Genomic DNA, 22,259 nt, shown 5'->3' with positions numbered 1-22,259 from the left:
AAGCAGATGCTGTTTTTTTCTTGTATTTGAAATTAATTGCCATTGACTTCAGAAGACCTCCTTCATTTTTTGGTTTCGGTCCAGGTTGAGTTGCATTCCAAAGCATGTTAAGACAGGCAGTGTTGCACTCATTTTTCCAGTTTGACTGACAGCCTGAACAGGAAGGTTTTCTGGCTCTCGTAAGAAGCAGAATTTTTTTTTTTTCCAGTGCCTGCCTCCTCTTCTCAGAACCGTTAGGGAACAGTGCCTGAGACCACCAACCCTTTTTTAAAATTCCTGTTTTCTGTCAGTGTTATTTTTTCCCTACTGAACCGTCTCACTCAGTCAATAAACCAGCCATCGCGACGACACGTGGAATTTTTCATTAGCTTGCCCTGCAGCTGGTTATTGCCTGTGCACTCTTTTCCGCCCTCTCTCTCTCTCTCTCTCTCCCTCTCATCTCCTCCCTTTCTCACGCTCTCTCTCTACTTCCCTAGCTCTCTCTCACACTCTTTTTCTCCCTCCCTCTGTCACGGTCTCTGCTGCCCGCTCACTCCTTCTCTCTGTCCCGTGTGCTGGTGTCTGGCTCTCCGTTTAACCGGAGCCCCCAGCCTGGCCAATGGCGGGCTCCTACACTGTGGTCATCCTCCCTCTGCACAGCAGTCTTCACAGTCTGGACGCTCTCCGCTTCTTCCTCTGGGTAAGACTGGCATCGGACCCGAGCTTGTGCGTGGGGAGCACCTGTGTGTTCATGTTTGAGGGTATGTGTCTATGCCTGTGTGTGTTTCCCAAGCGCTCTTTGGTTTTGGTTTTCATTTATTTTTTTATGGGCACTGCCTGCTGTTAGTGACTGTTTTGTAATGGGTGTAACTGCATTTTCATAATTATAGGTGTCTGCGTGACTGCTTTCCTGTCAGTGTTAGATCTGTCCAGTATGTGTTCGTAGAATGGGCCTACTGCACTGAGCTATTATAATTCAATAAAGGAAGTCTACAGTTTATTCAGCTAGAAGTAACCATACATGTTTGAAATCCACCCTGTTTGACATTTCAAGTTGAATGTTTTCCCTGTCTTGTTTTGCTCAATCTCCTTCTGCATATTTACCTTGTGGAACACACCTCAACATAGCATTAAGTATGAGTAATGCTTACATTATGTCATGCAAGGACTGTCATGCAAGCAGGGCATTTGGGATAGCAAAAGCTTTTTGGAGGAGATCAAATCTTTCAGATTTTAATTGAAATGTCTGTTTTGTTGAGTGTCTGTATGTGCAGTGCGTGAGGATGAGCATGAGGATCTTAATGGCAGAAGAGTCTGAGTGTATATGTTTAAATTGGAGCACAGGTGCAGTGTCTGTGGGGGAGAGGGGCTGTCATTCGCACCTAAATGCAGGGCCTCCTTTAATCCACACAAAGCCTGTGGTCACCTCTAGAGGTCTTCACACTTGCAGTTCAGCGTGCGTGCTGTCAACTGCAGTGGTTTGGATTGAACATTCCTGTCATTTTAAAACAACACTTTAATCACTGAATTCTACATCACCTCTCAGTTTAGTTGGTTTCCGTGTCCCACGTCCCTCTTTTCTCCCTCTGATATCTCAGTGTTGAGTTCCTATTACCAGTGTGTTCAAAACATGGATGGGCGCTGAATTTTAAACACATTCAAAATTTAACCACCTCAAAAACAGCTTTGAGGTGAATTTTGACGTGTCTTCCTTGCACCTCGTAAGAATAGTGATATTCTTAACAGAATGTTATTATTTTGACAAATATCAGCTGAAACACAATGATCCAGACAATCCCAGCATTCACATAAAAATGTTAATTTCAGAAACAGTGAAAGGGATGTGATTAAATGCATTGTGTGTTTCATATGAACCTAATACTGCTTTTGAGATGGTTACAGCACCACAAAAGAAGTTCAAAGGACCTTGTTTTACCTCTTAAAACTGGCTCCTCAGTGTGAACACCTTATTACTGAATTACGCCTGTGCTGTAATCCTCTCTTATTACAGCGCAGTATTAATCTTTAATTTTCACTGGTTTACAATATGTGCCCACCTCCTGCGACTCGCTCTCTATTCCTGTGGCCACTTCAGTGGCAGATTCTTCATTGTTTAGCCTTCCCATTCACAGCAACTTGTCAAAAACTCAAAGGGCCATTTTTCATTAATTTGTTCCCTGTGCCACTGCGCTGTACTCACCGGCTCATTAACTCGATCGTGTGACCTGTTCAGAAAGTCAGGGTCTACTCTTTCACCCACAGCCTCCTTGTTCTAATGACTAGCATTTCATTCAGTTTCCCGTTAGCTACCTAAAAACATAAATATAGCGGTGTGTGGATAGATGTGTGTAAGTATGTTGCTAGTTGGTAAGTTGATGTACTTTTCAAGGGTTTAAAGTTGTATCCATGTGATCACTCTCAGAATCGGAACTGTACTTTCCTCTCGGGTCTCAATGCACTTGTCGCTGGGTTTGATTTGCACTTTTCTTTGGTATTGTACGTGGCTCTGGATAAGAGCGTCTGTTAAATGCCCGTAATGTAATGCGATATGTTTAACGCCGGTCTGGTCTCTCATAGCTGAAGAGGCTGAAGGAGCTGGAGCGGGAGAAGGACTGCCTGTGGACCGGACTGCAGGTCCTGGAGCAGGGCCGGCTGTGGTACGAGGACCGGCTGCTGGAGAACCGGGAGAGGCAGGGCTTCGCCGGAGAGGGCACGCGCGACGAGGCGCTTCCCGCTGAGTGCTGCTGGCACCAGAGTGGCCACGGGGGGTGCCAGACACGCAGCGCTCCGTGGCTGCATCGGAGTCTTCCAACGTTCAATGTAATTGCTGGCCTGTTTTTAAAGCAGTGGACTTACTGCACTACTGACGGATTATATTTCACCATCTCTCGTCGTTCTCTTATTGTTATACTGGTATCATGCAAGGAGGTCCTGGGTTCGAATCCCTGTCGGCCGTGGGCCTCTCTGTGCGGAGTTTGCATGTTCTCCCCGTGTTCGCGTGGGTTTCCTCCGGGTACTCCGGTTTCCTCCCACATTCTAAAGACATGCAGGTTAGGCTGATTGGAGAGTCTAAATTGGCCATAGATATGAGTGTGTGAGTGAATGGTGTGTGTGCCCTGCGATGGACTGGCGACCTGTCCAGGGTGTATTCCCGCCTTTCGCCCAATGTATGCTGGGATAGGCTCCAGCCCCCCTGCAACCCTGTTCAGGATAAGCGGGTTAGGATAATGGATGAATTAATGAATTAATTTTCACATTATGTTAATGGCATTTGGCAGACGCTCTTATCTAGAGCGACGTACAGCTTATTAGACTAAGCAGGAGACAATCCTCCCCTGGAGCAATGCAGGGTTAAGGGCCTTGCTCAAGGGCCCAATGGCTGTGCGGACCTTCTTGTGGCTACACCGGGGATCAAACCACCAACCTTGCGGGTCCCAGTCATGTACCTTAACCACTACACTACAGACCGCCCGGTATGTAAATTGAACACTGAAGCTCATTATCCCTCCCCTTCTCTGACTAGGAGGACCCTTCCCGATCGTGTCTCCTCAGGTCTCGTATGCAGAGGGTGAACGGAAGTCTGGGGAATCTCATGTGTGACCCCAAAGTGGCTGCTGGCCCATGCCCAGAAGAGAGCTGGGACTCTGTGTCTAACCTGCGATGGCAGAACACGCTGCTAATACAGGTAACATTTACTCCATCCACACGGTCGATCCCTCTCTCCCTCTCTGCCTGGGAGTGTTCAGTCAGCAGGATCTTGGCTCTCACCATGCAATCATCGCTACTCTCCTCAATTAGACGCCTTTAGTCTAAATGTCAGTTTTAGTCTTCTGATGCGAAGTATGACTAGCGGAGTTCAAAGATAGAGATGTGATTCAGCCGCTGCAGAGTGTGGTGGCACACCTGGAATAGCAGTAAAGGTATTATTGCTTCCCTTAGATGGGGACCATTGGTCTATATCTCAGTGGCTTAATCATATCTCTTGTACAGAACTGCTATGGTTCTATCCCCACTACAATTGACATTTACAAATTCCGAGAAAGGAAAACTGTATACAAAATTATTTAAAATAAACCCATATGGAAAAGCCACATGGAAAACCCACAAAGAACCCACATGTCTGTTCCCACATGGAACTCACATAAACCCACATGTATGTAAATATATGATGTAAAATAGTATGTGTAATAAACAATATAAGAACAGATATTAAAGTACAGGTAATTCCCACATATGATTCACATTTTTTTTCCACATGGGACTGTTTTCTGTGACACAGTATAAAAACACATTGAATGAAGTGTCTGCAACATTGAGCTTAAACAGGAAAAGAGGAATGCTGTAATAATTTCATGTCTGTTTCTCAGGAGGTGAGTGAGAAGAGCCGTGAGATCTCCCGGCTGGAGCAGGAGAGAGACGGCCTGCTCCAACAGCTCGATGAGCTGGAGGCTTCCTGACTGACCAGCCCACTCTGGAACATAAAAACCCACTGCTCACACTTGTTTATACTCCAATGCACATTTTTTCATCACCAGTTCTTCACTCTCAGATGGTGAGAACAGCTATTAATGTGTACTACTGGCAAGCAATGAGTCACATTTCTGTCAGAATTTTCAGTACTCATTGTAAATATGTATGGAAGAAATATTATTTGATTACATACTGTGTATACAAAGATTTTCATTAATATAACTGGGTGCTTACTAAATGTAAAAATAAATACCAAATGTTTGAGGGCCTATTAAAGTTTATTTATGAAAGCTATAAATTAGATATAAGCTAAAAGTTGGATACTATATCAGCACAGGTTTTTCTTGCCGGTTTAGACAAAACACTGTACCAAGTAGATTCTCGTTTGGGAATCAGAAATTTGTCTTATTTTGTACCTCCAGTGGTATCAGTTTCCATAGTTTTGTCTGACTGGTGATTTCGATGTTTTTCACATTCTGATCATATAGCAGCCCTGTAGGAGAGAAGTGTTGAAGTTGTCTGTCCCTAAACGCTGCTAGAGAATCACTATTAATACTAAATAGCGGTTAGGCCTGGAGGCAGATGTTGGGTCTGTTAGTAGCAACTCCAGGTCAACAACAGAATAGATGCATTGTGAGAAATGAAATGTCAGTAATGGTGAATCGCACAGTAGATGGCAGCACTTGCCCAGTTTGATGCACGCAACCTGTGATGCCTGAGTATATGCTAAAAGAAAAATTCACACACACATATCCTCCTAGATAAATTCAATTTATATGTAAATAAATGTAAAATGGACAGTGTTTTGATGTTTATCATGTACAGGATTTTATTCTAATGCACAAATAAAATTGGGTACATCACATATATCGATTCTATGCATTTTCTTCTGAAGATGCATGTTTATTTGCCGATTTGTTTTGCTTTATTATTTGTGGAATGTTGTGAGTTCTAGTCTCCATCTCTGTTCTTCAGGTAAAGCGATCAATATGTAAAAAATCAGGCATAGTACACTCATGCCCTTGTAGTTTGGCATTGCATTTTGAGTGTGCCAGTGCCTGCTGTGTTCTGTAGCCCAGCAGGGTGCCAGATTAACCGTGGCAGGAGCACTGGCCAGGCAGTGGTGGAAAGAACTCTGAAAGTGGCCATGTTTGTGCTTCTTTTCATAGGGCTTTTGGTTGTCTGTATGTGTTTAGGATTTGTACTTTGGTTCATCGTTACCATAGTTATCTTGGGCTAGTCTCGAGCTTCAGTGATGCTGCATCTTTACTCACTGCTCTGGGAATGCTGTTAGCCAGGTCTGGCCCTATTGTGCATTTTTATCCGGTGAATGCACTTCTGGTTCTCCTATTATAGTAAGCCGCTCTTCATTAGAGCCTCTGCTGAATTTAATGTAATGAATGAACACTACTGCTCTACTCCACTACAATGAACTGTGTGTCAGGCACTATGAACTGCTTTATACAGGGATTGACAGTACTGGCAACCATTAATTGAGTAGTAGTAGTAGTACTACTATTAGTAGTAGTAGACATCTTAAATATATACAGTGGTGTGAAAAAGTGTTTGGCCCCCTTCCTGATTTCTTATTTTTTTGCATGTTTGTCACACTTAAATGTTTCAGATCATCAAACAAATTCAAATATTAGTCAAAGACAACACAAGTAAACACAAAATGCAGTTTTTAAATGAAGGTTTTTATTATTAAGGGAGAAAAAAAAAAATCCAAACCTACATGGCCCTGTGTGAAAAAGTGAAAAAGAAATCAGGAAGGGGGCAAACACTTTTTCACACCACTGTACATATTACAGATTTCAGTAGCCACAGTGAATGAATTGCAGCCTGAAGTTGGAAACAGTCAGCGATGCAGAAATGATTGAAGTAATCTACATCGGACATCTTATAAAAAAAAGCCTGTATGGATGTTGTGCTTCTGCTGTGGCGCAGAGCTAGTGTACCAGCACTGGGAGTGCAGCGCTTACCTGGCTGTTTTCCTCTGCACGTTTCCGCCCGCCTCTCCGGGTTTCTGTCGCGACTCGTAGCGGCTCCGTCCCTGGTGGTCCCGCACTGACGCTGCCTCACCTGATAAGGCTTATCTGCCCTGTGCATCACTGACAGGGCGCTGGCTCAGAGGCGCACTCCACCTCTCTGTGACCAGCTTTGTTCCTGCCTGAAGCGTAAACACACTTAACCAGGAGTGCGTGGCCCTGTGTTCGCTCAGTACACTATCAGGGTGAATATTACTGTAACGTGTGGCTGCATGATATGCCAAGGCTAGTCACATTTGGGCATAACAGAATCAATTTCAAAAAAATACATAATTATATATACATACAATAGTATACAAAAAATATATCTATATAAAATATATCTAAATATTTTGTATGTTATATATTACATGAATTATATTGTAATATATATATAACAATTCTTTCTGGTCATATTTGCCATTTGAACTGTTATCACTACTATGTTTCATTTTTTGTTTTGCTTTCTTGTTATTTAATTTCATTTATATCAAATTGTTTTATTTCTTCATTTCCTTCTGCTGGAAAACATTATTACAGTTTCTGGTTAAAGTAATCTTCTCCAGACCATAGGAATGGCATTGTTCTCAAAGTGCATGTTTACCCTTATCACATGCTGGCTCTCTGTATCAGCTTGCTTGTCATGTTGTTTGTTTGTTTGTTTGCTTGGTGAGGAACAGCCTTGTTATGTCTGCTTGTCTGCCCCAAACACCTATAATTTCCCCCTTTCCCCTATCCAGAGAACTTACGAATCCTACTTTTTTTTTTAATACATACTGTCCTCTAATGAAGCTGGGTGTTTACTGAGGTAAATCAGGTGAGTTCCTTACTCAGGAGTATACCAGCGGTGACTGTGAAACCAGCAGCCTGTAGGGTGGAGCACCTTCTTTACCTGAGCAGTACACTTAAATCAGGGGTCTCCAATGCACTGCCATAATGTGTAGGCAGCCCCAGATCTTGGTTATATAATTGGTTCAATTATTTGCTGAATTAGGGCCAGTATGTTTACACAAAATGTATCTAAAGTGACATGTGTTGTTTGTGTTGCCTAAATGACAATTGTTGCTGATATTCTGTGATTCTATGCAGTTAAATGCATATGACTGAATGAGTCATTGGAGTAAATTAAGGCAGTCAATTAAGGCATTGGTTGGCTGTAATAAAAACCTACATATACACGGACCTCTGTGGAAACAGGTTTGAGACTTAAATAGAATGCCTGTGTCTGTAGATCAGGGCTGCCCAACTCTGTTTGTGGAGATCTGCCATCCTGTAGGATTTTCACTTCAACCCTAATAAAGCACACCTCATTCAACAGCTAGAAATCTTGTTAAGATGCTAATTTAGTATAAACAAGTGTGCCAAATTAGGGTTGAAATGAAAACCTACGAGACAGTAGCTCTCAGGGAAAAGGGTTGGGCAGCCCCAGTGGAGATTGTACTTTCAGGCTCCTACAGGTTACCAGCTTGAGATGCTTCTGTTCTCTTATCAACATTAGTCACTGTCTAAGGGGAAACTGTATCAGAGGAAACACACTATAGAGTGCTCTTTGAAGTCTAGACATGGTCAAAATGTTGTCTATGGAAACATAAAATACAGTATATTACAATAGGCACATATGAGCAGTGTGTGGATATTTCTTTTGTAGTCTGGTTTTTATTACCCAGCATGTGTAAAATATGGATGTCGGTATGGCTCTTTCAGGGTGTTGAATCTGGCCATAACTGAAAACGAAGTATAGTAACCTAAAATGTGAACTTCTATTCCTCTTCTGTAATTAATTTTGGATAAGACATTACTAGGTGCTGTAGTTAAAGAAGGGCATATGGAGAAATGTTTACTTTTGTGTAAACTAACAACATTGGAAAGTTTTTTTGTTGCTAGGATCTCACCTTTTGTGTTACTCTTCACAGTAATGTTCATTCTGTTCATTCTGTGTTTCTAAGGATTAAATATATTCTTATCTGTAAAAGTCCATGCACTCGCATTCAAAAACACATTTTTTGAAAAAGTTTTTGGAGTGAGATGCAACTGAGGAATTTGTTTTTGTGTCCGATTATAATCTCGGAGAGCAGCCATTATGGAAGCAGCCTTTCATGTAAGTAGCTCCTGTTTTCTTTCCAAAGTCTGTCACTGAACCATCAAGACCAGGGTACCTGCACAGCATTAATTACCGGGTCTAATTCACACTGTAGAGGCAAGCATTCTTTGTAGAGATTTCATGGTTTTCTGACAGTGAAAGCCATTCCTCCTTACCTGCATGGTTCACTGGTAATCAGCCCTGCTGGCTTCCACCTCTGTCTTTCTGCTGTGTTTTATTATTATTATTTTGCAGATACTTTTCTATTAGAAAAATTAGGATCAGCATCCTGCTTCCCTGCTTGCCAAATCTTTTGAGACATGAAGCCAAAACAGATAGATAGATGGAGGTTGCTGGTTCTGTGGGGTTTTTTATATTTTTTATATCTAGGGGTTGTGTGATCTTTATTGAAATGCATTCCTCAATGTACGAGGAAGGACAGCTACACTTCCACTTCCTGGTTGCCACGGGGTTAACTAACCAAGTCTTTGTAAGTTATTGAGTTAATGAGTAATGAGTGCTCCAACAATTTGGGGATGTCTCCCTCCTTAACATTCTCAGAAAGGAAAGGTTTTGTTTAAATATGAGAACAAAGTGAAAATGTTTTTGGTTGCATTTGTCTGTAAGTGGTGTTGATTTTGGTGCCCTATTTATAAGATTGTGGCAGTGGAGGCAGTGTAGTATAACAATAAGGAATTGACCCTTATACAAGGTAGTTAACCTGCATTGCTTCAACATCTAGCTTTATAAAAGATCATGCCAAAAAAATGCTGTATGGTTCTGGATGAGCATCTACTAAATTCCTGTCATGTAAATGCATTGTAAGAATGATGCAGTGGTGCCATGATTAGCACTGTTGCCTTGCAAGGAAGAGGAAGTTCCAGGTTTGAGTCCTGTATGCCCTGGTTCCTCTCTCTCTCTCTCTGTAGAATTTGTGCAGGTTTCCTCCCACACCAAAGACATGTATGTCAGGCTAGGTGTACTCCTTCCATTGCTTTTGACCAAGGAGGTCCCTGGGTGCTGCACTGTGGCTGTGCCTAAGTAGTTAGGATGGGTCAAATGCTGGGGATAAATTATCCCACAGGTTCGTCAGGTTTTAAAATGGCCTTTTTTTTAAAGTTGCTTTTCTCTGTGCAATGAGGTTTTTTTGCAATGAATGTGGTTTTAATTGTTGAACTCTCTTGGTATTTAATATAATAGCAGAAATGGTTCAAAAGTTCCTGTATTAACTCAATTCGGCAAATAAGCGAATACGTTTAGTTTTTTTTATGCAGTTCATTAGATTTGTTTTTAAAGGAAAATTGGTTTTAATTCTTCATATAAAATCATTGTGTTTCATATAGGAGTGGTAAGAGATAAATCTTTTCATTACAGAAACATAAAATGTTTTTGCACTTCTCGAAATTAAAAAATGGTTCACACACAAATGCTACCCAACATGAAGAAAATAATTCTGAAGCAATGACCATTATTGCACAGCCTACATAAACTCAGTGACACTTTATTAGGTATTTATTAGAGTATTTATTTATTATTTTGCAGCTGTAGCCTATCCATTTAGTGGTTTGATATGTTGTGTGTTCAGAGATGATCTTCTGCATACCACTGTTGGTTATTTGTATTACTGTCAGCTTCGACCAGTCTGTCTCTTCTCCTCTAACAACGCGTTTCTGTCCGCAGAACTGCTGCTCGCTCGATGTCTTTTTTAAATTAATTTTTTTAACATAATTCTCTGCAAACTGTAGATCCCAGGAGATTAGCAGTTTCTTAGATGCTCAAACCACTCTGTCTGGCAGATCACATTTCTTCCCCATTCAAACAGCTGAACCTCTTGACCGCATCTGCATGCTTTTATGCATTTAGTTGCTGCCTTATGATTGGCTGATTAGATATTTGCATTAACAAGCAGGTGTACAAGTCTACCTAATAAAGTTTTCACTGCGTGTATATAGGCCGACTGAGCTTCTAAAGAAAAGGAGATAGGCGATAAAGACAAAGGAAGGAAGCTTTTATTAAACTCGTCGCTGATAGTTTTTTGGCATAGACTTTCATTTACATGACGTGTTTCAAACCACTATTCAAATACAATAAACCATTCGAAGTCAAACTGTTATTTAAGCCAAATGCAAGTCAGTATTCCTACACAGGCTACACTTTAATCAGTTTTAGCAGCTCAGGTCCCCACAATCGCTAAAACTATTTTTTGACTCTCCGTCGCTGTTGCATTCTGTCCGCTGTGGCGTAGCTCCAGAACTTCTCACCTTTCCAGGTGATAGTGCCCTTTCTCCTTTCTCCGTGTTGGTTACCTGTTCATCTAACATACTTTGCATGTGTTTGATATAGTTAACGGCCGCACGCAGAGTCTCAACTTTACTCAGTCTCTTGTCCTCAAACTCCTGGGGCAGGTGTTCCCGGAGTCGCGCATAACCTTCATTCACACATCGAACCCTCTGTCTCTCCCGTTCATTTCGTTTCCGTATGAACGCCGGCTCAAATGAGTAGTCATATACCCCCATATGGCTGGAGAAGGGTATATAAGAGAATCGGCTTGTGTACCGGTGCCTGTATGATGAATTCAGGTAAGTGGTGTCAAAGTGGAGAGGCAGTCCAAACGCATCTTTAAAAGATGCTCCCTGGTGGTCCACAGGGAAACCGAGTGCCATGGACCGCGCGTAGGGAAGTCTCTCCAGAAAACCGTGGTCAGTTGTCATATTCCTGCGATGTGGGGGAACATCTATTAGCTTTTGTAGAATCAGGAGTGCCAAATTAGGGTTGAGATTGAAAATTAGGGGCAGCATATATAATTCATAATAACATATACTCACTTATGCCGGGGAAATGTTACAATCATCAGTAAAATGATTTCCATATAAGCAAACAAATACCACGACTTAAAATTCAAAATCTCAATATTCCATTTGTTACATTATTAGCCTGTCCAGACTATGGCAATAATTGCAGGCTCATGCAAGTGACTCACTAGCCTCAGCAGGTCATAACGCATTCCTTTGAATGTATTAAATATAGTCAGGAAGAAGCTTTATAAGATCTCCACGCTGTAAACTAACCCGTTTTCTTAAGACACCAATTTTTGTTCAAACTTCACTGCAAGTGCACATTGAAATCAATTTCAAAAGGCTTATAAATGACATAACTTTCGAACGCGTAGAACACTCAAATATATAGTTAGATCAATGAAATAAAGATGACTCAGCAAACCCTTAAACATTAACGTCAAAAGCGGAATAGGCTACTATTGCCAATGGTTTTTATTGATTTTTTTATTTATCTCAATTTCATTGTAGGCTTTACATTTTGAAGAATAGTAGGTTAATCGTTGCATTAAATCCCTGGGCATTAGACGAAATCTACAACACTGTAAGCTTTTATAATTTAGATAAAATTGTATTCATTTTATTCATAACTCATAGATGACGCAATGTATGAATAAGCTATGATATAAAATGATTGCCTCTGATGTAGAGCCTAGCAAGTTTCGTTGCTCTGGTCCACAAAATATAATGACATAGCTTATCTAATAATAATAATAATAATAATAATAATAATAATAATAATAATATACTATAAACTATAGTGCATCTCGACGGTTTTGCGCATTAATTCACACAGTGTGCAAACAACACAATTTTCTTTTAGTTCAGCGGAGAAGGTTTTACCTTCTTAGCTAGCCTGTCCACAGTTTCTGCATTATCTTCAACATGACATGACAGCAGATAATATTTTTAGTAGACGAAAACTACGACGAAGGATGCAGAGGATGATCGCAACGGACATATCTCTTGAACTGAAAGTATTTTTATAACCATGCCACTTACTGTATGCGCGCGTGGCCAACCTCACCCGTGGCCGATCTGTGTGCGTGTGATCTTTTGGGGACGGGTGGAAGGAGGCATGTCGAACTGTCTAAGACAAATGAGATGAGATCAAAAGCGCAATCACTGTAAGATCTCAAATTCAACCCACGCCCTCCCTTTATGATGGTTACATCGTGTGTCTAGCATATGACACTTGAAGACATAGCCCGTATTTTAATTTTGAGGAAATCAGGGGAAAGAAATGTGTGGTTCTGTAGCTAAGGGGTTTGTACCCTAGCACAATTTGAACCTGATATTCTGATAAATTTCAAAATATGAATTAATGTGAATAACGCACCTTATTGATTTATATGTGTTGTTTCAGACATACGCTATATACATTATTACAAAATGTAAAATGCCTATCGCTATATTTCACCATGTTAGCTGCACACTACGAATTTTAACCAGTTTCCATAATTTGGGGAATTTGTATTTGGAGAAATATGTAGTATGTAGGCCTACACTGTGTGTTTGCTGCACGCATAATATGATATTTAGCTTGTTTGTGGCGTGGGCTACATTTTACACGGATTGGTACAGCGACTTCAAATTGCAACTGTTTCCCACCAACATGCGAGTAGTGGGTTGGGATCATCTTGCTAGAGATATTCTAAATTTTGTTACTTTTTATTAAATGTAAAACAGGTTAACAGTGGTTTGGATTTGATTGGTTTAATGAAATGAATGTAATAATTCACACACAATTAGTGCCCATAGCTCATGATTTTATGTGACGCAGCTGTAACATTGTTAGTCGTATGAGAGCCATTTCTTTGTTTCGTTTTTGAGTGTATAGATTTATTGTAAGGTCCCTATTCTTGCACATGCTCAGTAGAACAAGGGTTATCGCCACAGCAATGGACCTGGAAAGAAGGGATAGCTACGAGCTAATAAGGTTCTCTTTTGTAAACAAATTGTCAAATACTTAATTGTTTTTCTGTCTCTTATGGGTTAATTATTGTCGATATTACCGTTAAATCCCTTATTTTAAGGAGCAATCCGTTTCGCGAAAGCTGTCTGTTTTGTTTTTGCAATTCAGTGCTTTTGTTGTAGGCTACCTTAGCTAAGTTACCTTGCTAGCTAATCAAATGCTCGTGATGATTGTCGAGCTGCAGATCAGTCGCATATTGCTATTTGACACTAGCTCCATATTTATGTATTATTAGTTAGCTAACATTACCTTCTTATAACTGGATTGTTGTACGATGTCCTTGTTAGCAGGGTGATTGAAAGTTAAGTGGTTAGCTTACAAGCTTGCTGCAGGTTTGCGATGCTAACTATTTATCTGTCAGGATCGTATCGTGTTGATACTAGAACGAAATTAACTAGCTAACAGGGACCGAATGGACTGATCAAAGGTTAGAAATGCGTCATGTTCACAGAATAGTACTTTTAACAGGTAAAGGTAGCTAACCGCGTAACCAGCTAGCTCGCTAAGAAGCAAATTGCAAGCTAACATCAACAAACATCACATCGGCTCTAGTCTAGCGCCAGGGGGAATTGCAATTTGAACTTGGGTTTGTACGGAACCTATTTAATACATTAGGTAGGAAAATGATAATACTTGCCCGTGAAAGTTCTATAAATTCGACAATGAATAGCCAGCCAGTTAGCTGCCCATGAATGGAAAGGTTGGATCAATTATAAGTTACCTTTGCCATGTATCAAATGGAAGTAGTTTATTAATGCAAGCAGTGTTAGTTAAGCTGCTGGAGCCTATTGCATTATTTAAGTTATTAATTTAAGTTTGAAACTACCGTGCCAATTTGTATTATGATCCTGTGCATTGTTTGGACCCAAACCCCAAGATTTAGTTTATTGTAATGCATATAGAAGACATTCCAGTCTGATCAGATCCACTGAGCACACGTGAGTGAATCATTTCCCCTTTTTCCCTTTTCCACCTTAGCCGTGAAGAATGCCCCATTCACACTGTCATGAAGAAAAACACCTAGTGTCAGGTAATTTGGAATTCTGAGGGTCCAGCTTCATCCCTTCCTAGACTGCTTTGATGGCAGCTGGCTGTTGGTTAGTCACGGTAGGCAAGTGAGCCAAATGTTATATTGTGTTTTTTTTTGTTTTTGTTTCTAACCTTCCAGAATGAATGACATCAATCTGAGTCCTGTGGGGATGGACCAGTTGAATGTGCCCTCAGTGAGTGGCAGCCACCTGGGTCTACCCACCTCCCCCACCCACAATCCCATCACTGCTCCAGGTCAGCCAGGCTACTCTCATGTTTTCATTTTTGCACCTGTCTGTTGTAAAATGGACAATGGACGCTATGTCTTGATTTTCTGTTATTTTAAATCTCTCTTCCCTGTTAGGCATGCCAGTGGCCATTCCAAACCTAGGGCCCTCCCTGGGGTCTCTGCCCTCCGCCTTGTCCCTCATGCTGCCCATGGGTCCAATCGGAGACAGGGGGGTGATGTGTAGCCTGCCAGAGAGGAACTACCCACTGCCTCCTCCCCCATACCCCCACCTGGAGAGCAGTTACTTCCGACACATCCTCCCAGGTAAACGTGGGAGGTCGCCTCACCTGGCAGCGCTGATTCCCTGAGTTCTGTGCCTGTGTAGTACCCATCTGTGACCCTCTCCACTTCTCTGCGCTTGTCCCTGCAGGTATTCTGTCCTACCTTGCAGACCGCCCACCACCCCAGTACATTCATCCCAGTAGCCTTAACATGGATGGTACCCTCTCGGTGGCCAGCAACAACCCCTCTGGCATGGACCCCTATAGCGGCCCCGGGGGCCCTCTGGAGCAGGGCCTGGTGTCCCTGGACTCTCGGCAGGTGGGCGGTCAGGGGGGGCTCCACCAGGGTGCGGCTCACGAGGTGCAGCTGGACGCCGGCCTGACCATGGAGTCCCGCGTGAGCAGCCCCATATCCCCGGAGAGGATGGGCGAGGAGCTGGCCTCCATGGAGGGCGTGGTGCCCGAGACGCAGCCGCTGAGCGGGAGGCCGCGGAACCACGAGGGCCTGGGGGGTGTGGACGGGTCCGGAGGGGTGATCCCCCTGCACGGGCCGGGGCTGGAGCTCCCTGTGGTGATGGAGCAGGAGCACCTGACCGGCAGGGTGGGTGGCGCTGGAGCAGCTGGAGGGGGAGCCGGGGGCCTGGGGGAGCCATTACACTCCTCCGGGGGTCTGAACTCTGGGGCTGTTAGCGTGGTGCTAACCGGCGCGCACTCGCACCCGTCCATGGCACCCCCGTCCCAGCTGGAGGTTGTGTCCCTCCACGGGCCCCCCACCATGGGGCTGGAGCCGGTCAGTGTGTCCCCCATCACCGCTGAGGTGTCCCTGGGCCCAGACAGCAGCCTGGTGTTGGTCAACTCCTCCCTGCAGCTGGAGGACTCCACGTCTAACAAGGAGAACATGGCTACCGCCTTCACCATATGTGAGTGCTCACTGCTATATTTAGACTATTCATTTTTGTTTTCTTGCTCCTTATCTGCAGTATTCATGAACAAATAAATGGATAAGGCTGTCTGGCTAGGCTTTGTACATTCTGCAGACTTGCTCTTAGTCCTTCACGGCGACACTGGTATTTCCGGTAAATTGTGTGCTGTCTCCATGCACGTGAACAGGGTGCACACTGTGTGAACGCTCCTATCCCTCCGACTGCCCAGAGCACGGCCCGGTCACCTTCGTCCCCGACACGCCCATCGAGAGCCGCGCCCGCCTGTCCCTCGCGCGCCCGCTGTGCCTCAGGGTCTCCGTGGCTGACGAGCCCCTCGGTAGGCCGAGCTGCAGTCCTGACACAGGCCTGGCCTCAGTCGCCCTTTTCCCTCAATGTTGAAAAATAAACGCATGTTTTTGCTCGTACATTTACTTTGCAGAACGCACGGTTTGCAATTGCCAAATTGAAATAAAAATAAATAGTCTCTGGTGAACAGTTTCGAAATTCCTTGATGAAAAGTTAACATTTGTAAACTTTTCAAGGATGAGTCATGGTCAAATTATTATTGAATCCAGGACTCGGGTGCTAGAAAGAACCAACGGTTCACGAGTAGTAGCAAGTCTGATTTTAATTTCTAGCGAGTTTTTATCTTTAGCTGTCTGTAATAGGTTCTGTATTTTTTCCTCATGCTGAGGTTCTGACTGGGTGTCCTCACGTCTCTGTACAGGTGTATTTGCGAGGGAGGTCATACCTGTCAGGACCTGCTTTGGGCCTATGGTGGGCCAGCACTGCAGCTCTGTCGACCTGACAGACTGGTCAGACAAGAACACTCCTCATGTCTGGAAGGTGAGAAACTGGAAAGTCACGGAAGTCAAAATTATAATTTGACTATGACCCATACTTGAAGTTTATTTCGTGAAATATCCCACCGAAATATCTTGGAAATATATTCAAAATCATTCAAAAAATGTAATTGTTTTCTTTTTGTTCAAAATACAAAATACACAAAATTCTTGTATCTCCAAGGAAAGAATCTAATGTCAGAAAAGGGCATTTTGGTGTTTTTTCTGCCACTAGATGGCACAGTTATTTAAAAAATCACATTTCGTACGTTTCGTACATCCAAGATGCTGTTATTGTTATCAAGCTAACCAGCGTATGCAGAAACAACATGTAGATAGATGGTATTACACCTATTATATTAGCTGAAAAAGAATTTCAGGAATTGTGATTGATTTCCCTGCATCACACATGACTGTACTGAGTAGATGTGTTGTTTTTACTTTGCCTGTGTGTATCTCAGATGTTCCACAATAATGTTCTGGAGTTCTGCATTGTGACGACAGATGAGAATGAGTGCAACTGGATGATGTTTGTTCGTAAGGCAAGGCAAGTCACATTTTCTGTTATATCACGTAACATTCAGCACTCACAATGCCTGGCATTCTGAAAACAGTACTGTAATTTATTTTCACTGTAGTCCTATCTCAGCTCTGGTTTCTTAAATTTGGTATTAAATTACATTTTGGAGTTCCTGTCCTAAACTGAATGTCATATTACCATTTATGGTGTTGCTTTTACATGTATGTGTGACAATTGTGATTGTTCGGTAAAAAAATGGAATGGAGCAACAGATTTCCCCTGATCCCACATGAGAGATTGTGTGTGTGTGTGTGTGTGTGTGTGTGTGTGTGTGTGTGTGTGTGTGTTTGCAGGACTGGAGAGGAGCAGAACCTGGTGGCCTACCCTGACAATGGCAAGCTGTACTTCTGCTCATCCAGGGAGATTCTGCCCGACCAGGAGCTGCTCTTCTACTATAGCAGGGACTACAGCAGGCAGATGGGTGAGACATTGGGCACTGCAAGGCCTCTTTTCAACATCACTCTCTTCTAGATTATATTCTTGTGCCATATCTGCAGCCTCCTTCAGACCGTGCATTGTCAGTTGCTGATTCTTTTCACTCTAAGCCACGCTGTTACATCACTGGGGGACTGTGCCCTGCCAAATAATTATGTGCCGCTACTTCCAGTTTTATTATGGGCAGTGGAGGCATCACTGCATCAACAGGTGGTACTTTAACTGGAAACACCTAAGGAGCCCACTAAACACAGAGTGCTTCAAATACAATTTTCAGTGTATGTAGAAAGCTGCAGGAGCCAGTGGTCAGAACGAAGAACAGTTGAAAATGTCATTCCCGTGTAACGGGCGTGTCGTTGTCGGGGGTCGACAGGTGTCCCGGAGCTTCCGGAGGGCCAGGTGTGCCACTGTGGCAAAGAGTGCGCCTCCTTCGCAGAGCTGAAATCCCACCTGAACAGCCACTCGCACGGACACCCTCACGGGCACGCCCACAGCCCCACGCAGGCCCACTCGGGGCTGCACGCCCACCACCCGCACCACGAGGGCAAGCCCCCCAGCCTCAGCTCCAGCGCCGCCTCGTCCTGGACCGGCCACGCGCACGGCCACGCCCGCGAGCGGAAGTTCAAGTGCAGCATGTGCTCCCGGGCGTTCACGTCCTCCACCAAGCTCAACGTGCACTTCATGGGCCACGTGGGCATGAAGCCGCACAAGTGCGAGTACTGCAGCAAGGCCTTCAGCGACCCCAGCAACCTGCGGACCCACCTCAAGATCCACACGGGTAGGGCCGCGCGGTTAGGGTACATCCGTGGGGCTGGATGCAACCAGAAGGTTGCTGGTTCAAGCCCTGGTGTAGCCATCAGATCTGCGCAGCTTATTGGGCCCCTGAACCAGGCTCTTAGCCCTGCATGGCTCCAGGGGGGATTGTCCACTGCTTAGTCTAATCAACTGTATGTCACTTTGAATAAATGTGCCGGCTAAATCACGGTAATGTCATGTAATGATGTATGCTTGGGTACTCAATCAAGTACTTTGTGCTTGCATTGATGTTAAGTATAATTGGGCTGAGATTAGTTGATTTTTGTTTTTATGAATTGGAAAACGTAATTGCCCGCAGGTCAGAAGAATTACAGGTGCAGTGTGTGCGAGAAGTCCTTCACGCAGAAAGCCCACCTGGCGTCCCACATGGTGATTCACACGGGGGCCAAGAACCTGAAATGTGACCACTGCGACAGGATGTTTATGAGGAGACAGGACCTGAAGCAGCACATGCTCACCCACACGCAGTAAGAACATGCACCGATTGACCACAACGTCACGTAACGCCACGTAACGCCTCGTAACGTCACGTAACGCCACATAACGTCATGTAACGCCACATAACGTCACATAACGTCACATAACACCACAACTTCACATTCAAACGTATTCATTCCATTCCACCCAGCTTTGGTTTTCATTTTGTTAGCTGAGGGTCTACATTTGTAATGTGGACTGTAATTCTCCTGGGTTGTGCATTCAGCTGGGGAACTAGGCTAGTATAGCAAGGTGCCTCATGGACTGGATCAAAACCTGAGGCCATACGGACTACGGTACAGTGAGGCAGTGGGTACTTGAGCGTAGCGTCATCCAAAGTAGGAGGGTTTTGGTATGCATTCAGTCGGCATATTCCAGGTGTTGGGGAATAGCTGGGCAGCTCTGCTAGTGGTTGAGAACACACAGCATCTGGCTCCACCTGTGCATATGTGAAGAACACTTCTCTGGTTCTCTGGTCTTTCTCTCTCATTTTCTAACCGATTACTCTCCTGTCCTTCCAATACCCTCCACCCACCTCTGCAGAGAGCGTCAGATCCGTTGCCCAAAGTGTGACAAGCTGTTCTGGAGGTCGAACCACCTGAAGAAGCACCTGAACTCCCACGAGGGCCGACGGGACTACATCTGCGAGAAATGCAGCAAGGCCTTCCTCACCAAATACCATCTCACCCGACACCTGAAGATATGCAAGGGCCCCAAGTCTTCTGGGGAGGCCCTCCAGGAGGAGGACGAGGACGAGGAGGAGGAGGAGGACGACGAAGACGAGGAGGATGAAGAGGAGGATGAGGAGGGGGAGGTAGAGGGCCTGATTGATCCAGTGAGCAGGGAGGACTGTGGTCTTGGCGTGGCAGGGTACGCCTCGGACAAAGCGCTGTCTCCACACCACTGACTGTGGCAGCAGGGAATGACCGTTATGTGTGTGCCCTCATATTTATCCTATTTATTTACATTTCTATCTTTTGCGGGTTATTTTTATTTTTTATTTTTTATTTTCTACTCGCCAAAATCGTTTCTGCATGGTAAGATTTACAGATTGGGCACTTCCAACTTTCCGAGATCTGTTCTCTAGCCTTTGACAAGGAAGGCGGAATACGTGGAACGAACACGGAAGACTTTGAGTGAAAGTGAGGAGACCCGTGTGCTGAAGTGGCTCTGGTTGTACTGAAAAGGGCACAGGCAGTCCCTGCTTATAGCTTGTGTCGTATAGCTATTACAGTGGTTGCTAAAACATTCATGGTTCTTTTAGAAGCAAATCAAAGCAATTTCCACCAGTTCAATTAAGCTAATGTTCCGTTTCCATTTGTTCCGCAAACCGTGTCCCCCGTTGGCAAAATTGAGGATCTCAACATAGAATGATTTTATTTTGGCACAAGCTATTTATGACATTATTTAATTTGTAAGCAGCTATTACAAAAGGAGCTTGATAAAGTAAACTAGCCTCTACAGGAGTGGGGTAGCGATTGAGTTTTTAAATTGTAAGCACTTGTGTTACAGAAATTAATTTCTTACTAAGATCATTCCAATTAGGCGCCTTGTTGACAGTGTACTTAAAATTACAGGATCATTCTTAAATTGGGCTGTTAATTTCATTTTGTTGCAAAAGACTAAAAAATATGCTCTTTATGATCCTTTGCTCTTTTTCTGGTAATAGAATCGTAATACTTGAATGAAGAACTGCTACATGAGTGTAAAATACAGAGAGAAAGCCCTTGCAGTTGTGAAAGGGGGATTTGGTTGTCTATTTTTCAACTGAATGCATAACGGCACCCTGCAAAGAACAACATAATGTGTAAATATGGTGTAAAATCTTTAGTACTGTAGCTTTTTCAATTACTTCATGGTGCCAGAGGACTCATCCAATAAGCTACTTCCTTGTGTCTCTCACTTTTTAGTGGGAGAAATTTGTCGTTTTGTCACCAACATAGCTGATGAAGCTAACAAACCTTATGAAATTGTATTTGACTTTCTGCCTACATTTGATCCACGATTACCCCTTTTGATGTTGCTTTCTACAAAGTAGCCAAAGTGCTTAAATTGTCTTTTTATATTTTCTTTCCCAGTTGCCTTCTAATAATCCACTGGTGAAGATGTTGAATCTTCCTGTTCTTGAATATAGGTACTGGAATGCTCATGAATACTTATTTTCAAAACCCCAGAATGAGAGTGACAAAAGCTAGCCATTCTCTGCCATCATGGTAATCTACCAGATTATGTGTAAAAAAAAAAAAAAAAGAAGAAAAAAAGCAAACGTGTTAAGGGGTTACAGTTAAGCATTGCAAAATGTAAGTTATAATGTGTACTGAGTTTTGCGGGACCTGCTGGGTGACCAGGATAAAATCATGCAATCACTAAATTCTAATGTGCAAATAAATTAAAAACGTGCACATTCATAAGCAGTGGTGCTTTTTCTGGATGCTTTTTCTGGGCATTTTTTTCCCGGAATATTGTCAGATTTTTTGCTGTTGGCAGTCATAAGTCGCTGTGCATGCGTGCGTGCGTGCGTGCGTGCGTGCGTGCATGCGTGCATGCTTCTCTTTCTCCTCCTCAAAAGTATTTTTGTATGAAGTTCTGCCCCCTCTTCATGCAGATACTCTCACTCACTCTCACTCTCTCTCTCTCTCTCTCTCTCTCTCTCTCTCTCTCTCTCTCACACACACACATTTACCTTGCTGCTGCTAACTACATGGATTACAGTTTCTTGTTCCCCACAATAATCACAGCTTCAATCTACATGCTCATTAATAGAGTACTGTTTACATGTTTTTCCTAATCTTAACATTCTCCTCCTTCCTGTTTTCCCCTCCAGATTGTGTATTCACAACCAATGCAGTAATTCTAAACCAATAACCACCCTTACTTTCCCTGATCCATTCTTCTTGCAATCTGTAGTTAATTTTACTTTTAATGACCCTTTTAACCTCTGTTTCACAGATATTTTCATCATTATGAATATTCTTTTTTTTTTTTCCCAGATTTTTCCCTTTTTCTCCCAATTTGGTAGCCAATTGTAGCTCGTCTGATTCAATTGGAGGTAGTCGTATTAGATGTACCGCCCGTACCCCGTCACTCGGCGGCCCGAATGAGAGCGACACGCCTTCTTCAAGCCGTCTCGTCTCGTGCCCGTTGCCGTGATTCCGAGGCGCCCGAGGTGCTTATTGTGCGGCGATCTAATAACCCTGCCAAGTCCCTCCCTCTGGAGCAGCGAGCCAATTATTGCTGCCCCAGGTGAGCCGGCCAAACTTGGCTTTTGGCAGGACCGAGAAT

At 43.4% G+C, this 22,259-nt stretch overlaps 2 protein-coding genes across 2 annotated transcripts; both read left to right on the top strand.

The window, feature by feature from the left end:
- Positions 1 to 277: 277 nt before the first annotated feature.
- On the top strand, positions 278 to 5,314 carry sapcd1 (suppressor APC domain containing 1). Its single transcript, XM_061253132.1, has 4 exons — positions 278 to 679; positions 2,557 to 2,799; positions 3,503 to 3,664; positions 4,347 to 5,314. Exons 1-4 carry the CDS (start codon positions 599 to 601, stop codon positions 4,434 to 4,436), a joined length of 576 nt encoding a protein of 191 aa, XP_061109116.1. The 5' UTR covers positions 278 to 598; the 3' UTR covers positions 4,437 to 5,314.
- A 7,933-nt stretch (positions 5,315 to 13,247) lies between these two features.
- On the top strand, positions 13,248 to 21,388 carry prdm4 (PR domain containing 4). The gene is made up of 12 exons (XM_061252280.1): positions 13,248 to 13,329; positions 14,344 to 14,395; positions 14,534 to 14,649; positions 14,759 to 14,947; positions 15,054 to 15,824; positions 16,015 to 16,164; positions 16,555 to 16,673; positions 17,131 to 17,216; positions 17,543 to 17,670; positions 18,058 to 18,462; positions 18,799 to 18,967; positions 19,521 to 21,388. Exons 3-12 carry the CDS (start codon positions 14,535 to 14,537, stop codon positions 19,882 to 19,884), a joined length of 2,496 nt encoding a protein of 831 aa, XP_061108264.1. The 5' UTR covers positions 13,248 to 13,329; positions 14,344 to 14,395; position 14,534; the 3' UTR covers positions 19,885 to 21,388.
- Positions 21,389 to 22,259: the final 871 nt, after the last annotated feature.

Source organism: Conger conger, chromosome 8 (assembly GCF_963514075.1).
Source record: "Conger conger chromosome 8, fConCon1.1, whole genome shotgun sequence".
Classification (NCBI taxonomy): Eukaryota; Metazoa; Chordata; class Actinopteri; order Anguilliformes; family Congridae; genus Conger; species Conger conger.
The sequence above is the reverse complement of the archived record's forward strand: the minus strand, read 5'-3'. Positions and strand labels throughout refer to the sequence as shown.

Excerpts from the sequence above, each read along its gene's own strand:
- sapcd1 (XM_061253132.1), top strand. The coding sequence starts at position 599 with ATGGCGGGCTCCTACACTGTGGTCATCCTCCCTCTGCACAGCAGTCTT. Across the intron at positions 2,800-3,502 it reads GGAGTCTTCCAACGTTCAAT|GAGGACCCTTCCCGATCGTG; the intron begins GTAATTGCTGGC and ends TTCTCTGACTAG. Across the intron at positions 3,665-4,346 it reads AGAACACGCTGCTAATACAG|GAGGTGAGTGAGAAGAGCCG; the intron begins GTAACATTTACT and ends TCTGTTTCTCAG.
- prdm4 (XM_061252280.1), top strand. The coding sequence starts at position 14,535 with ATGAATGACATCAATCTGAGTCCTGTGGGGATGGACCAGTTGAATGTG. Across the intron at positions 14,948-15,053 it reads CTTCCGACACATCCTCCCAG|GTATTCTGTCCTACCTTGCA; the intron begins GTAAACGTGGGA and ends TTGTCCCTGCAG. Across the intron at positions 18,463-18,798 it reads CCACCTCAAGATCCACACGG|GTCAGAAGAATTACAGGTGC; the intron begins GTAGGGCCGCGC and ends AATTGCCCGCAG.